This window comes from Podarcis cretensis, assembly GCF_951804945.1.
Source record: "Podarcis cretensis genome assembly, chromosome: 8".
Lineage (NCBI taxonomy): Eukaryota > Metazoa > Chordata > Lepidosauria > Squamata > Lacertidae > Podarcis > Podarcis cretensis.
The window spans coordinates 51340716-51356369 of record NC_137177.1 but is presented as its reverse complement, the minus strand read 5'-3'; the positions used below and the strand labels follow the sequence as shown (position 1 = coordinate 51356369).

At 47.1% G+C, this 15654-nt stretch overlaps 1 protein-coding gene across 1 annotated transcript in view; it reads right to left on the bottom strand.

The window, feature by feature from the left end:
• Positions 1-15654, bottom strand: part of JPH3 (junctophilin 3) — an 87569-nt gene that overhangs the window by 18010 nt on the left and 53905 nt on the right. Inside the window, exon 3 of the mRNA XM_079988788.1 lies at positions 281-405. Within this exon, the coding sequence (XP_079844914.1) occupies positions 281-405 (125 nt within the window). The remainder of the gene's footprint in view (positions 1-280; positions 406-15654) is intronic.

The window sequence follows — 15654 nt, the reverse complement described above, 5'->3', positions numbered from 1 at the left end:
GAGTAGGACGGGCACTGGATGCAACCCTTCACCAGGATCTTGATTGTGTAAGACCAAGATGGTTGTGAATCATGGCCCAGAGGAAAGAAATGGCGGCTCAGGGACTCTGAAGGAGATGGAGCAGAAGCCCTGGCTCAGCAGGCGAGCGAGCCAGACTGCCAAGGAGAGGCCTGCTCTCTGACACTGACTCAGGAGAATTCCTGCAAGGGATGGCTTGCTCCCTTCCCAGGCACACAGCTGCGCTTGCAGCGCTCAGGGATGAGAGGATGAAGTCACTGACCGTTCTCCCTGTGCTGGAAGGAAGGTGAAAACTCTTTGGCAGTGATCCTGGCAATCCGAGCCTCCTCCTGCGCCTTCTGCGCCGCCGTCACAGCTGCGTCTGCCTTTGCCCTGGAGTGGGATGTCCTGTGAGAGATCAAGGGGGACAGAAAAGGCAACACCGGGGGTCAGAGGGTTTTCTCCAGCTCGTTCCATGATCCACACACCACCAGCACCAGCACCACCCATCGGGCTTGTCTGGATCCTTTAGCTCTGCAGCACCAGTGCCTGGGAACTGGAACTCTTGGGAACCAGTCCAGGCCATCGCATCAGTTATTTCACTCGTATGAATCAATGCTCAAATGCCAGAGTGGTGGTGCAATTCTGCCAGAATGTGCCAACTGCAATGCCAAAACATGAAGGCAGGATGAACAGTCATTTCCCCACTCCACCCAAGTACAGACACCATTCCCTTAGCACATGTTGCCATAATGTGTTCCTCTGTAGCGGCTGATTTCGCTGCTGTGACTTAAAGAACTGCTTCTCAAAGAACTCTGGGAATTGTAGTTCTGTGAGGAGCAAGGAGGGTGTAACTAAAGTGGCACCTTACAGGTGCTTTGAACTGCAACTCCCATCATACCTAACTGTAGGGTCGCCATATTTTGAAGAGCAAGAAAGGGGGTGTTGTGACTGCCATTCAAAGCAAACAAATGCAATTTGTCTCAAATTTTACCCCTGAAAAAGAGGACATGTCCTGGAAAAAGAGGACACATGGCAACGCTTCCTAACTGTTGGCCATGCTGGCTGGGACTGATGGGAGTTGGAGTCCAGAACATGGTACCATATTGGCTACCCTTGTAGCAAAGGATTCTTAGCACCTTCGCTGAAATCCCCAAGGTTCTCTGGAGAAAGGTAAGTGGTGTAAAATCAAGGTTTATTTACAGTGCAGCGCTACCTGTGGGGTTGTATCTTGATTTTTAAGAATTAAAAAATAGGTTGTGGCCCCTTAACATTTAACACATTTATTGTAGCATAACCACCTGTAGACAAGGGTCTACTTGATCAGGTGCAGGAAATGTCCAGCTGAATATTTATGAACACACACACACACACACACACAACCACACAATCATAGTTAAATAGAGAAAAGCACATATGCACACAATATGTGTGCTTGGGCCATGCATCAAGGCAGCTAACAATATATCACAATAAAAAAGAATACAAGCATTTATTCCTAGGTTACAACAGTTGAGATATAGCTAGCTGGAGGGATGTGTATGTGCAAACTGGAGGTGAGAGGATCCTTTGCAAGCCCTTCTGGGTGAAAGAGCAGTGAGTAGCAAGCAAATCCAGTCCCTCTTTGGCCCCTTGCCATGTCCACGTCAAAGGAATAAGCAGAGAGAGCATTGTTGAAACTGACAGCCTGAGTGACGGTTTCAACCCCCCCTCCCCTCTCCTGGGACACAAATCGGCTTTCACAAGGTGGTTCTTCTGCACTTCTCCCAGAGTGGCAGAAAAAAGCTGCTGTTTTAAGCTTAATAATTGATTAGGTCCGCATGTTATTTCCTCCCCCTCCCCCCATCTCCTTTCTTCAGTGACTTCACTTTCATTCTGTATAATTACACTATAGTGCATTATCAGATAAGCTAAAAGAAAATCCCAGATTGAAACACATGCCAACATTCTACAGGTCTGGATAGGCTTCCCTAAACAAAACAGCGGTTTAGAATATGTGTCAAAAAGCGGACTGTGAATGTCAATCGGCAGGGAGTTCCAAAGTGTGGACAGTGCTGCACTAAAAGATGAATTTCTTACAAAGGCACAGTGAGCATTTTGTGGGCCCCATAACAGTCCCAGTTCGGCCAGTCAGAGCTGCCAAGTGGGCATATATATCCTTCTGTTCTTAGTCCTGGAACTGTGAGTGAAGGCCAGCAAGTCCTTACAATGGCCTGGCGCTGGGAGGGGCTGGGTTCAGGGGTCGCAAGAAGGAGTCTTCATAGGGGCACTGCATGGTTGCTCACAGATGTCTCGTGTCACAAAGGACAAACCGGAGAGCAGAAGCCCTTCATGTTAGTTCCAGGAGGAGCCGTGGGTCATGTTTACTTGAGAATGACGACTTGGAGTGGGCAGTGATTACGGACTGCCAGTTCCCACATTCTTACAAGTGGCCTCCAGGCAGTCCTGCTATCAAGCAGTAATAAAAATAATTTGGGGGTGGAGCTGAGGGGGAACAGATTTAAAATATTTTGGACATTTTCCATACAGTTAGGCAGACTGTAGTTAAGTTGCTATTTTCTCCACTTTAGCTCCTTTGCAGAAGGGGATGTAGAACAGTTGCTGGAAGTTGCATGAGGGCAGAGTGCTGTTGTGCTCGGGTTCCGCAGGCATCTGGTTGGCCACTGTGAGAGCAGGATGCTGGACTTTTAGGCTGCTGGTCTACTTTACAAGGGTGGCATAAGCATTACCATGATAATATACTCCTAATGTTTCACCTTGATCACTGAGGTCTTCTGAGGGCAACCTTTGGTCTCCTCCATATCCCTGACATTTGGCTAACTGTCAGGGGCTCAGGAGCAGAGGCACAGGGAAGAGAGGAGATGGAGAGCGAAGGGGAAGAATCCGAGGGGAGCGTAGGAGAAGAGGACAGTGGACCGAGGGATTCCATGAGCCTCTCCAGCGAATCGGAAGATTCACAGAAGGGGGCGCCAGTGGCCAGGGGTAGGGGGTTCCCAAGGGGAACGTCCCAGGAGCAAGGGGGCAGCAGGGACTCCCAGAGCAGTAGTTGGAAATCAGGACCAGCTTCCCCACCAGAGCAGAGTGGGGGGGGGGGAAGAGTCCCAAGTATCGGGGCCAGTGCATTCCCCACCAGGGAGAGAAGATGAGGCAGGGCTGACCACGCCTCTATCAGAAAGTCGGACAACGGAGGGGAGGTCAGATCCGGCCAGTATCCCGGAAGAGGGAAGCAGTGACCGAAGTAGTGTAACGGTTAGGAGAAGGGTCACTGGGTTGGCGCGAGAGGCAAGTTCAAATGTACAGGAGCGCGGGACAGCAGAGAATGAGGATTGGGAACCGGGTCCTAAAGCCCGCAGGAGGCAGGGGGAGGAGCTAAGCGACTCAGCGTCGGAAGAGTCCAGAAAGGGCAATGCCCCAGCGGGCAGGAGGACCCAGAAGAGGAGAGAGCAGCGGAAAAGGTGGAGCAGGGCTAGGATCTTAAACTGGTGTCAGAGGGGAGGAGACTCAGACGGGACTTCGCCAATCTAGGGTTTAAGATGTAGGGCTGCGCGCTGCGGCTTTGAAATGGAAATTGAACTTCAATAAAGACTTTTGTACATTACGACAGCCTAGCGTTGGTCCTCTGTGAGCTGGGACCTAGAGGCAGCTCTGACACTAACCTTTCTCGGGGTCTGAGTCTTTGGTGTGGTAGGCCCTGTCCTGTGGAACTCCTTGCCAATAGAGGTTGGGCAGCAGCAGGAGTCATCCCTACTCATTTCCAGACGTCTTCTGAAAGCTTAATGATTCAGACAGGCCTTTCAACCCTGAGATTCTTTGCCAACTAGCTCTTACTGATGTGTTTGGCAGTGTTCTTGACTGCGATGCTGTGTTTTTATTCCGTATACCGCCTTGTGATGTTACTTATGAAAGTGCAGTTAATAAATCTATATCTCTATGCCTATATCAATCTATATAGGATGGTGAAATGCTTTGAAAACTTGAAATGCACTGCATAAATGATAAGGGTGATGGCGATGGAGGAAAAGGAAGGGGGAGAGAGGGAACTCAGTTGTTTGCCAGCACATGAAAGGGGACATTGAATCCTGTTGTGGATCTCTGGGAAGATGAATGTGGAAACAATGGACCATGCTGAGCGGAAGAAACACCAACTGATGCTAGAGAAAAGGTGGAGGAAGATGCCTCTGACAGTCCAGATATGTGAAATGCCACCAGAAGAGAAGAAGGAAGAGAGCCCACAAGTCCCTGGATGCCACTCTCCTCCAAGCTGAGCGATGGAACTGTTTGCATTTGCAATATAATAGTATAATTAGCATCCTTTTACAGTTCCAGCTGTTCACCACTGGTTGCCTTGGCTTCACACAGAGACCCTGCTGTCAGTCCTTGTCTCTGGGGAAAAGCCACCTTGAACCTCTCCCAGTTTGAGGGAAAGTTCCTTGCTCAGCGCCCACAGACAAACTAATGTCAAGCCTATGAGGGGAAGGGTGTTAATTTGGAACCTCTCCTTTTAAGACAGGCCCAGTGTATAAAACCTACACTTTTCATCTGCCTTATGGGAATTTTCTGGTGTGACTGTAATGTGCAGCAAGGCACTTGGAAGCAGAAGGAGTGAAATGCAGAATTAAGATAGCAATCTGTATATATTGCAGCTTCATTATAATAAGCATAAGCACCCTAAATAAATGCAAGTAATCCGTTTAGCACTTGCAAAGCGTGTTTGCTGCACAAAGCACTTATCGGCTGCCTGCGTTCATATAGGCCCTCCGTATAGAATGTGCGTTAGCTCATCTTCCTAATTCCCCTGTTAATTGCTTGCTTTTATTTTCCTTGTAAAGCAGGCTCTCTGACATGACACGTACATGCTGTCTAATCACTTTTCACCCGCTTCACGCACCCGCCACACTGAGTAGCAGAAGACAACTTTAAATAAAGCAGGTGTCCACAAAGCATCAAAGAACAGACACCATCCTTGCTGTGGTCTCCAGTGGCAGGACAAAAATGTTGCTGAATAACTCCTTCCAGATCTTACATGGTGTCCCATAAACAGGAAGAATGTGCACCACAGAAAGGTCCCTTGCTCAACTGAGAATCCCGGGGAAGCTGTGGAACAGGCATCTGGAGGTGGTTGTGGAATAGAGGAGAGCAAACAAACTGAAACTCAATCCAGCCAAGATGGAGGCGCTGTGGGTGGGGGAGCCAGCTGATCTGGATAGCGGGGTGCAACTGGTCTTAGAGGGGTTGCGCTTCCCCTGCAGGACCAGTTTTATCAGCCTGGATCCAGTGCTGTCTGTGAAAGAGACGTCTGTACCTAGGGCTGCCTTTTGCTAGCAGAGGCTGATACCCAGCTGCCTATCTAGAAAGAGTGGACCTTACCTCAATAATCCATAAACTAATCATATCTAGGATATATTACTGTAATGTGCTCTGTGTAGGGCTGCCTTTGGAGATGGTCCAGACGCTTCAGCTGGTGCAGAGTGTCCCTTGGTGGGAGCAAAGTGATCAGAGCAAGTGACACAAGTTCTGTATTAGTCACACTGGCTCCCGGTGCATTTCCGGGCCCAGTTGAAAGCGCTGGTCTTGCGCAAGATTTATATTGTTTGGGGCCCGTTGTTTGAAGGGCTAGCTATACTCATATGAGCCAGCCTAGGCATTAAGACCTGTCTCAGAGGTCTGCATACCCACTGCTGGCTTGGTCAGTTCAATGGGCAAGAATGGCCAATTCTTTTTTGCAGTAGTCCCAGAGAGCAGAACCCCCTCCCCACAAAAGTGTGCATGAACTCACTGGTGCAGGTCTTTCACAGACCACTTTCTCTCAAAGAAGGGCATTCTCTGACTGAGGTGATTTCAAAGGGATAGTCCTGTCCTTTGTATTGTAATTCAGGGTGCTCCCAGACTGCCAGTATTTTGCAGGACAAGTTCAGGCACGTACTGGAAACTTAACCATGCACAATTAAAGTGGTCTCTCGCCTAAGGGCAACAAATCCACTTTTAAAAAAAGGACTTTTGTGGTAGGAAAGTGTCAAGGAAAAGCAGTGAAAAGTTTGAGAAGGATGAATGATTAATGGGACACCATATACTGTAAATACCCCACAAACAAATTAGAATGAATGCTGAATAAAGGCTGGACAACAAAAACAGGAAAGGAAGTGGAAACTGATGCAGTCTGTGTGTTCATCTACTGTTAGGAATGGAAATATGATCAAGCAAATTACAATCAGTATTCATTCACATGATTGTTCTTCTTCTTCTTACGTCCACAAATGCTATGTAATTAATGACATCTTTTTCTTTTCTTTTCCATAACTTAGATTAAAAAGGGGATAGCAAGATGAATAACATAGCAGTTGGCAGAAACCAAACTGCAGCAGAATGGAAGCAGAGTTGATTGTGAAGGATACAGGTCGGAATGAAATTTCTGCCTTTTTACATCCCTACCTAGAACCCTCCTCTCTGACACACCAGTGTCTACATGCAGAGAGCTTTTATAAGTGAGAATATTCAAAGAAATGATCTTACTCCAACACCATAATATTTCTATGCATGTGTAGAAAGGCCCTGTGTTTGGAACCACAGAACTGTCGAATTGGAAGGGTCCCTGAGGATCATCTAGTCCCACCCCTGCAATGCAGGAATATGCAGCTGTCCCATACAGGGATCAAACCTGCAACCTTGGCATTATCAGCACCATGCTCTAACCAACTGAGCTATCCAGGAACCCTTTGTACCTGTACAGTGGTACCTCTGTTTATGAACATTTCTGGTTACGCACACTTCGAGTTACGAGCTCCACTAACCCAGAAGTAGCTGCTCCTGGTTGCGAACTTTGCCCCAGGATGTGAGCGGAAACTGCACGCTGGATGTGCGAGCGCAGTGGGAAGCCCCATTAGCAAAAGCGCACCTCAGGATAAGAACGGTTTCAGCTTAAGAATGGACCTCCGGAACGAAATAAGTTCGTAACCAGCGGTACCACTGTATCTCTTACAGAGGAACAGCATATGATGGGTTAAGGTAGAATATTCTTATATGTTTTTAATTGTTCAATTACTACAGGTGATGATCCTTTGTGATGAGAATGAACTAATATAATATACATGATGGAGGTAGTATTAATGAATTGTTATGAACTTGTAACCATGGGGTATCCTCTCTTTACTATAAGCAAGTAGCTAAAGGTAACCTATTTTATTAGCCGGATTTCATTACTAAGCGAACAAGAGACTCTAATTTGAAGTCGCCGTAACCAGGGCTTAAGCCAGCCTCCTGGGGCTCAGGCTACGGACCAGCTATGGTTAACCAGGCAACGAACTTTTCGTGAGGGCTGATGTACGTCTCCCTGCCAAAATAAGCATCCTCCAGTCTTCCAGGAAAAACTATCAGAATAAGATGTTAATCTCTTCCTTTGATATAAACATCACACTAATAGCAAAAGCTGCCTTAGGCAGACGATTATTTCTGAGGAGCAACGGAAGAGACTTTCTCCTTACATCCGTGGAGGCACAAGCACTGACCTCGCACCAGGAGATGGAGAACTCTGCAAATGCACAAGATCATTGCAAGGAGGAGAGCAGGCACTGAGAAGAGCAGGAATGAGGGAGGGGAGGGGAGGTTCTGGTGCACAACAGCTGTGAAAAAGGCAAATTCCATGCTTGGGATCATTAAGAAAGGAACTGAAAATGAAACTGCCAGTATCATAATGCCACTATACAAATCTTTGGTGCGACCACATTTGGAATGCTTTGTCTGGTTCTGGGTAAAAAGGTAAAGGGACCCGTGACCATTAGGTCCAGTCGTGACCGACTCTGGGGTTGCAGCGCTCATCTTGCTTTGTTGGCCGAGGGAGCCGGCGTACAGCTTCCGGGTCATGTGGCCAGCATGACTAAGCCGCTTCTGGCGAACCAGAGCAGCGCACGGAAACACCATTTACCTTCCCACCGGAGCGGTACCTATTTATCTACTTGCACTTTGACATGCTTTTGAACTGCTAGGTTGGCAGGAGCAGGAACCAAGCAACGGGAGCTCACCCCGTCGCGGGGATTTGAACCACCGACCTTCTGATCAGCAAGTCCTAGGCTCTGTGGTTTAACCCACAGCGCCACCCACGTCCCCTGGTTCTGGGTACCTCATCTAAAAATGAATATTGTAGAGTTGGAAAAGGTTCAGTAAAGGGCAACTGAAGTGACTGAGCACCCAATGGAGATGAATCCTGGAAGTCTCAGGACAACTCTGGAACTTGCTCCTACCCACAGGAGGCAGTCATGGCCATCAATTTTGAGGACTTTAAAAGAGGATTGGACAAAATAATGGGGGATAAGGCTATCAACAGTTGCGAGCCATGATGGCTGTGCTCTACCTCCACAGCAGGAGAACAAGTAATGCTTCTGAATACCAGTTTCTGGAAACCACAGGAGGACAGAGTGCTCTGGTGCTCAAATCTTGCTTGCGAGTTTCCCACAGGCCACTGTGAGAACAGAATGCTGGACTAGATGGGCCATTGGCCTGATTCTGCTGGCTCTTCTTATGTTCTGGTCAGTGATGTAGCAGAGGCAAGGAGTCAGGCCCTTCTCCATACTATGGTCCCAATCCACCTCTCACCCCCCCCCCCACTGCCTGTAAGTTAAAGAAAAATCTTATACGTAGGAACATAAGAAGCTGCCTTCTATTGAATCCAGGCCATTGTTTATGCCAGCCTTTCCCAACCTGGTGTCCCCCAGATCATATAACTGTGGAGTTGGAAGGGACCCCAAGGGCCATCGAGTAGCTTCAGACTATGATTCCCATCAGCCCCATAGGATGCCATGCAGATGTGAACGTGGCTGTGGAATGGGGAAGGAGATGCAGCTGTTTGCCTTGCCCTCTCCCTCTGTCAGGTATGTGTGCAGGAGCCAGGCCCTGTGACCAATAGGACTTTGCAGGACTTGGGCCTTCCTAAGTTTGTTCTGAAGAGGCAAAGCGTGGCCGCACAGGTGAGGCCAATTGGTAACTCACAGCACCTGGTGGCAAGAGCTGGGAAGAGATATAAGGTCAGCATTTCCTTTTGGCTCTTTGCCACAGCAACACACTTCCTGCCTTGCTGTGTTTGGTTTCTTGCTTCCTGATCCTTGAACCTCAGCTTCTTGACTCCCGGCTCTCTGACTCTTGGACTCTTGGCTTCCTGATTCCTGGCTTCTGGACCCCCGTTCCTGCTCCCACCCTGCCATCTTGCCCCCGGTCCTGACATCCCCTGCTGGGACTTTGATCACCCGTGAACCGGACCATGACACCCTCAGGGTGAGTGCACAACAGAGGTCCTTCCTAGCCCTGCCCTCCTTTAACCTGGGACCTGCATGCAAAAGAGGTGCTCAGCCCCTGAGCCACGCTTCCTCCCAGCCCCCACAAAGCTGAAGTGTCAGCTTCCGGCACCCCACCACAAATGCTTGAAAAGCAACCTTTGTGGAGCATGCCAGAACCACATCCTGCACATAGCAGTAAATGTGCACAGACTGATCACAGTTGGCTGTGCACCAACAAAACTTGGGGCTCACACTTATGCCAAGAGACCCCCTCCATCTTGCTGGTTCATATCTTCAAAGTGCAAAGGCTGTGAAGGAGTTAAAGCACAAGTGACTCCATCCCATAGAAGGCCAGTGTTTCCCTCTGAGGTTTGGGCTGGTTCCATGGAAACCACGCTGTCTTTCAGGTAAATATGCAGTCAGGTATAATTTGAGAAATGCTTCTCAATCTTCCTACAGCAAGGGAATATTCCCTTCCACTGCAGAGTAATTGGTGGTGCAATTTCCAGGTCTAGTGCTCACAGCGTGTCTCCAATGTACACATCACTTGGGAGCTCATGGGCTGGAAATGCTTCTCACTGGGAGGGGAGGGGAGGGGAAGAGATTGTGTCCTACAAGTAGAAAGCTAGCTTGTAAGTGGAAGTGTTCTCTCTGACATTTAGTTTTCTGCAGGAGTGTGTGTGTGTGTGTGTGTGTGTGTGTGTGTGTGTGTGTGTAAAAGCATTTAGTTCCTGTTTTAAGAGACTCAAATTTACCACTTCACCCTGTAGCTCAGTGGATGTTCACGTATATAATACAGTGGTACCTCAGGTTACAAACTTAATTAGTTCCAGAGGTCCGTTCTTAACCCGAAACCATTCTTAACCTGAGGCGCGCTTTCGCTAATGGGGCCTCCTGCTGCCACGTGATTTCCGTTCTCATCCTGGGGCAAAGTTTGCAACCCAAGGTACTACTTCCGGGTTAGCGGAGTTTGTAACCCGAAGTGTTTGTAACCCAAAGCGTTTGTAACCCGAGGTACCTCTATATAACCCTGCTCTTGGGATCTTGATAGGGCAACATTTCAACCTATTTTATCCGTATCCCTTTGCACAATTTCTTTATCCTTGCAATGGGGAATAAAGAAATAAAGAAAATGAGACTCCAAAATGGTTCAGGGTGATCCTATTGGAAAATTACACTGAACATCAGAGGAGCTTGCTGGATCATGCCAAAGGTCCATCTATTCCAGCATCCTGTTTTCACAGACACCTGTGGGAAACCTGCAAGCAGGGCCTGAACCCATGAGCACTCTCTTTTCCTGTGGTTTCCAGAAACTAGTATTCAGAAGCATTACTGCCTCCAACAGTTGAGGCAAAACAATGCCTTCAGGGCTTCTGGCTGCCGATAGCCTTCTTCTCCCTGAATTTGTGCAATTCTCTCTTAAAGCCATCCAAGCAGGTGGAATGGTGCTGAGTGTTGCTGAAGGAGGGGGAAAGCATAAAACCAGTGAGGAGGAAGAATGAAATGGGATATTCTGAACAATTGCATGGCTGGTAGGCTGGAATTCTGAGCAGGAGTGCTCCAAGCTGCAACATTTTGCTGCAGCCTTCACTTGTCATGCCTAAATAATAATTTTGTGCGACTGAAAAGCTTGCTACCTTGGCAACACACAGTTCGTCTGTAAAAAGACAAATCACCATTAGAGGCATTCAGATCATATTTGTTTTTCTTTGAGATCAGCAAGATAATTATTGTTGTGTGACCAATAACGAGGAATAGGTTGTCAGGGGATGTTGGAAGGAAGCACATACACTGGCTGTGTTAAAAATGATGCTGAAAGCATTCACATCTTAATTGGTTCAGTAAATTCCTTTGCAAAAAAATTAAACGTGGGCTTCTAATAAAAGTGTATAACTTCTACAATGCATTTTGCTCTGGTGGGATGACTGTGTAAACAATCCGTATGGACATTTCTTGATGTAAGCAATGCATTGAAGTTGCACTTTATTGCAGGATAATATCTAGCATGGTGTCTGTCTCTCTCTCTGTGTGTGTGTGTGTGTGTCTGTCTGTCCGTCTGTCTGTCTGTGTCTGTGTACATGCAGACAACAGAAAACCCAGATTCCTCAGAGACATCTTCCCTAGCTTTCTGTCTTAATGAAGGCTTGGAGATCATCATGGCTAGAGGAAGCATCAGTTCACTGGCCCTTCTAATCCTCTGGGAAATGGGATGCTCAAACAACTGCTTTCAGTTTCAGTTCCCAGATAATAGAGAGGAGGTGTGCAAAGTGTGCTTTTCAAAGGCTTTGGGAGAGAGGCAGTAGGAATGCTATTCCACAGAACAGGGGCAGTCACACTGAAAGCCCTGCTCTGAGTCACTGCAGAGAGGACTTCTGAGGTCCTTGGAACACGCAGGAGAAGTTCTTGTGCTGGACTTCCGGGTTAGCGCCTCCGGCAATGGTGGAGCTCCTCCGATCGGGAGGAACTTGCTCCGTGGAAAGTAGGGTCTGAACCGCCACGGCGAAGGTGGAGACCCACTGAAATCACAGGCGGAAGAAGCCTGTGAACTTGGGATTCGGCTGGCACCCTTTGAGCCTCCCCTACTCGTGGGGAAACCCTGTTTTGGGGATCCGGAGCGACGTGGGGTGAGCGGCGCAGTGCTTTGAATCGACTGCTTCTTTCACGGAGTGAAGCCGCATTGCTGCTGCCGGAGTGCTGACTTTTTCCTGTGGACAATTGGACTTTAAACAACAACCCGTGAGTAGTACGGAAAATTGGATCTTTAAATACCTTAATTTGACATCGAACGGGGAAGGTTCAAAACAGGAAGTCCGCCTTCCCCTTTTGTAAATAGACTGAAGCAAAGAGCCTACAAGTTAAGGTCTTGGAAAGCCTTATGTAAACGATTAAACTTCCATCGATTGAAATTATTAGACCCCCCCCCCCTTGAAAGCAGGAGAAGAGGGGGAAAATTTTGGACCGTGTATCCTGAAGGAGAGAGTGATTAGAATTAAATTGCCACTGCTCTGAACCTGGGAACGGACTGACAGTGATTGATGTTTTGGGAGAATTCATTGACAGCGAAGAGAACAGATGTTGACAGTCGGTTGAATAAGAGAAATATATTGTTTTCATTGCCCGCTTCTGCGTTTAAAAGGGAGGAAAAGTAACTGAAAATTGAAACCAACTTTACTTTTTGAACTTTCTTTGAAAGGATTGATACAAGTGTTCCCCTCTAGAGGGAGCTTTTGAAACTGTTAAAGAGTGGATCTGGGAAATCTCCAGCTGCTTGATAAGAAGTGTGGGAACTAGAGATTGACCTTGGACATTCGAGATGTCGACAAGAGAAGATTTAGTAACTGCATTTTGCAAAATAAACTATTTGTTGGAACAGCTTCATAAAAAAATGGATGTTATGACTACTAAAACTGACATTTTGGGACCAATAGTGAGCACCAATACAGAAATTATTCAGGATTTGGCACAGGAACCTATTTTAACAGGACAAATTGTTGAAAAGGAGAAGGAGAAAGTTGCTGTTGTCGAACCTAAAGCAATACAAGGGGGAGCCTTAGTCCTACAGAGGCAAATTGAAGATTATAAGTTGAGGCCCTTTATCATTGAAACTAGAAAAAGTCAGACTTTGAAGATTGGAGCCCGGCCTGGACTGGAAAAGGAAAGTTGGAAAGATCCCTCTATGCAGGGATTAACTGACTTTTGGAATATGGACTTGGGTCAGGAGGAGATTGGAGCTCAGGGGGCCTTTGGAGTTGGAGGAATTTTTAAATATGCCCTGAAATACTTTATGGATTCTAGCTTTAATTGTGGAAATTTGGCTGACCTGTCAAGAGGGAGTGGAGGTGTCGTTGGATTGGAGTTTCCTCGAGATCTGCTCTTTAGCATCAAAGAATATGAAGAAGAACTGCAGAAGGGATGTGGAAAAGAGTTAAGAGCCTCGGACATAAGATCTCCAGGTTGATGGACTGTATGGAGTGGACGGAAGTGTCTGGCAGAGCCCAAGACCGGGGAGAGGAGACAGTGGAAGAAGATTGGAAGATTTAAAGTCTATATATAGAAAAATTGTAAAATTAATGAGTGACAGGAAAATGTTGGAATGAATTTTTATGGCCTTAGTAGAAATGCCATAAGGAGTTAAGCTTAAATAAGTATACTAATTTTAATGGAAATAAGATTAAAAATAGGTTAAGATATTTATATGATAGAGAAAGGAGAAAGATGGAAAGGAATTGCTGAAACAATTAATGGAAGTGGAATACAAAGAGGGAAGTGAGAGGAGGTCGATGATATAAGGGAACGAAAGTTAGAATATGGAAAAGGTATGATGTATGTTTTTAAACTGTTTTTGTTTTGTTTTGTGTATTGTGTTAGAAATGTGTTAAGGTTGTGTTTTGTATGGTTTATGTGTTGTATTGTATTGTTTTATTTTTTCTTGATCTTTTTGTCCCTTTTTTTCTTTTTTCTCTCTTGTCTCTTTTTCCTTTTTAAAAAGTAATAAATATTTTTTTTTTTTTAAAAGAGAGAAGTTCTTGTGCAGACTACAGCAACCTTATGAGGGTTCTCAAGTAACTTTGTCTTGAGCTGTATAGGATCTTATATGTTACTACCAACGCTTTGAACTTATGCCAAGAGCAGATTGGCAGCCAGCATATGTAAAGCAGGGCATCACATGGTGGTAGCATTTTGTCCCCGGAAGCAACCTAGCCACCGCATTCTGCACCAGCTGCAGCCTCTGGACCAGTCTCAAGGGTAGTTCCACCTACAGTGCACTGCAGTAGGTTACCACTGTTGTTGGACTTCATCTCCCATCAGCCTCAGTCAGCATGGCCAACGGTGGGGGGTGAGAGAAGTTGTAGTCCAGCAAATCTGGAGAGCACCATGTTTGCTACCCCTGGTTTAGCACACCATGAATGAGCAGAAGCAAGCTATAGGCTTGCACTCATCCCTCTGCCTCTGCCACTGTCAAGTGAAGTTTATTGTCTTATCTGAACCTGGGGGACACAGTTAGCTTCAACTACGATTTGGTGCAACAAGGCGGAATCAATAAATGTTTTATGCTCCTGGCCTGTTAACAAACCCGAGTTTCAACTAACAAGGAGTTCTCACAGGGTTAGGCATGGTGATAACCCTTGCTACTTTAAGGCAGGAAGAGTCATAGCTACAGTGGAGACAGAGCAGGAAAAGAGAGCACACAAGCCTCAGGCACACTTATGATCACGCATGGTATAAAAAATAGAGGAGAGGAACACCCCCTCCCCAATCCAAACTACATAAGACTCAACTGAGACATCCCAGTGTCTTGGCACTATCACCAGGCGAAGCCGAGAGGCCTCGGTGGACCACCTTTGCCAGACTTTCCCTTTTGAAGCATCTATTTGTGGTGTCAGGCAGTTGCCATGGAGACAGGTCCCCTTGCCTCCAGGAGGCAACAGGTGCAGGGGAGCTTACTAGAGCCAAATCGACAAAGTCATCTGCTTTTCCTGGAGAGCTCGCTTGGAAACGATGCAGCGAAAGGCGAAAAGGAGGGTGTGGGGAGAGAAGAGAAACCCACAATCAGTGAGACGTTTCAGCAACAAGGAACCCTTCCAAATTCACCCCCTACTTGTGCACTTCAGATGGCAAGTTGTGCAAGAACTGGCTACGCCAAAGGAGGGAGAAAGCACAGCCCCCTGATCGATCAGGCAGATGAAATGAATCCCTTCCCCACACAGGGGAAGGGGAGGGAAATACAACCTCTGTGATGAAGTCAGCCTCCCCAAAGGGTATCAGATGGCCTCCACAAACTAAAGTGCTAATGGAGGAAAGGCAATGGGTTCTCAGCACAGACACCACCCAGCTTGGGATCAATATCTCTGGGAGAGCACTGGGAAGGCCTTTCCTTGCCTCTGGCCTTGCTCTGTGGCAAGCAACCCCCTTCTGCTCTCAGGTTCTGTCTGGAAACAATTGATTGGGAAAGTAGCTTCTCTCTTCTCCAGGCTGTCTCTGGAGGACGCAGGCAGCGACTGAATTATTCATTGCCACTGCAGACTTCTTGGCTTCTCTCTGCGGCTTTAAGCATCAGGAGGAGGAACCCATTCAGCAAGTGGGAGAAGAAGAAGAGTCTCTTGGTTCCTTTCCCTGCTGCCTGCAAAGCAGGGTACTGGCCATTCGGCAGGATCCGAAGGGTGGATGCAAGCCTACCACTAATTTCGGCAGGCAAAGCTTCTGGCAAGCAGCACCTGCCAAAACTCCCTCTTCTGACACAACTATTATGGGTTGTTTTGACCCCAGGGCCAGAACTAGGGTGGGGCAAGCAGGGGCCTGGTTCAAGGGAGCACCAAAATCACAATTTCTGTTCTACACACTATTTACAGAAATAAAATTTAATTATTTTAATAATGTGTTAGGCGATTGGAAA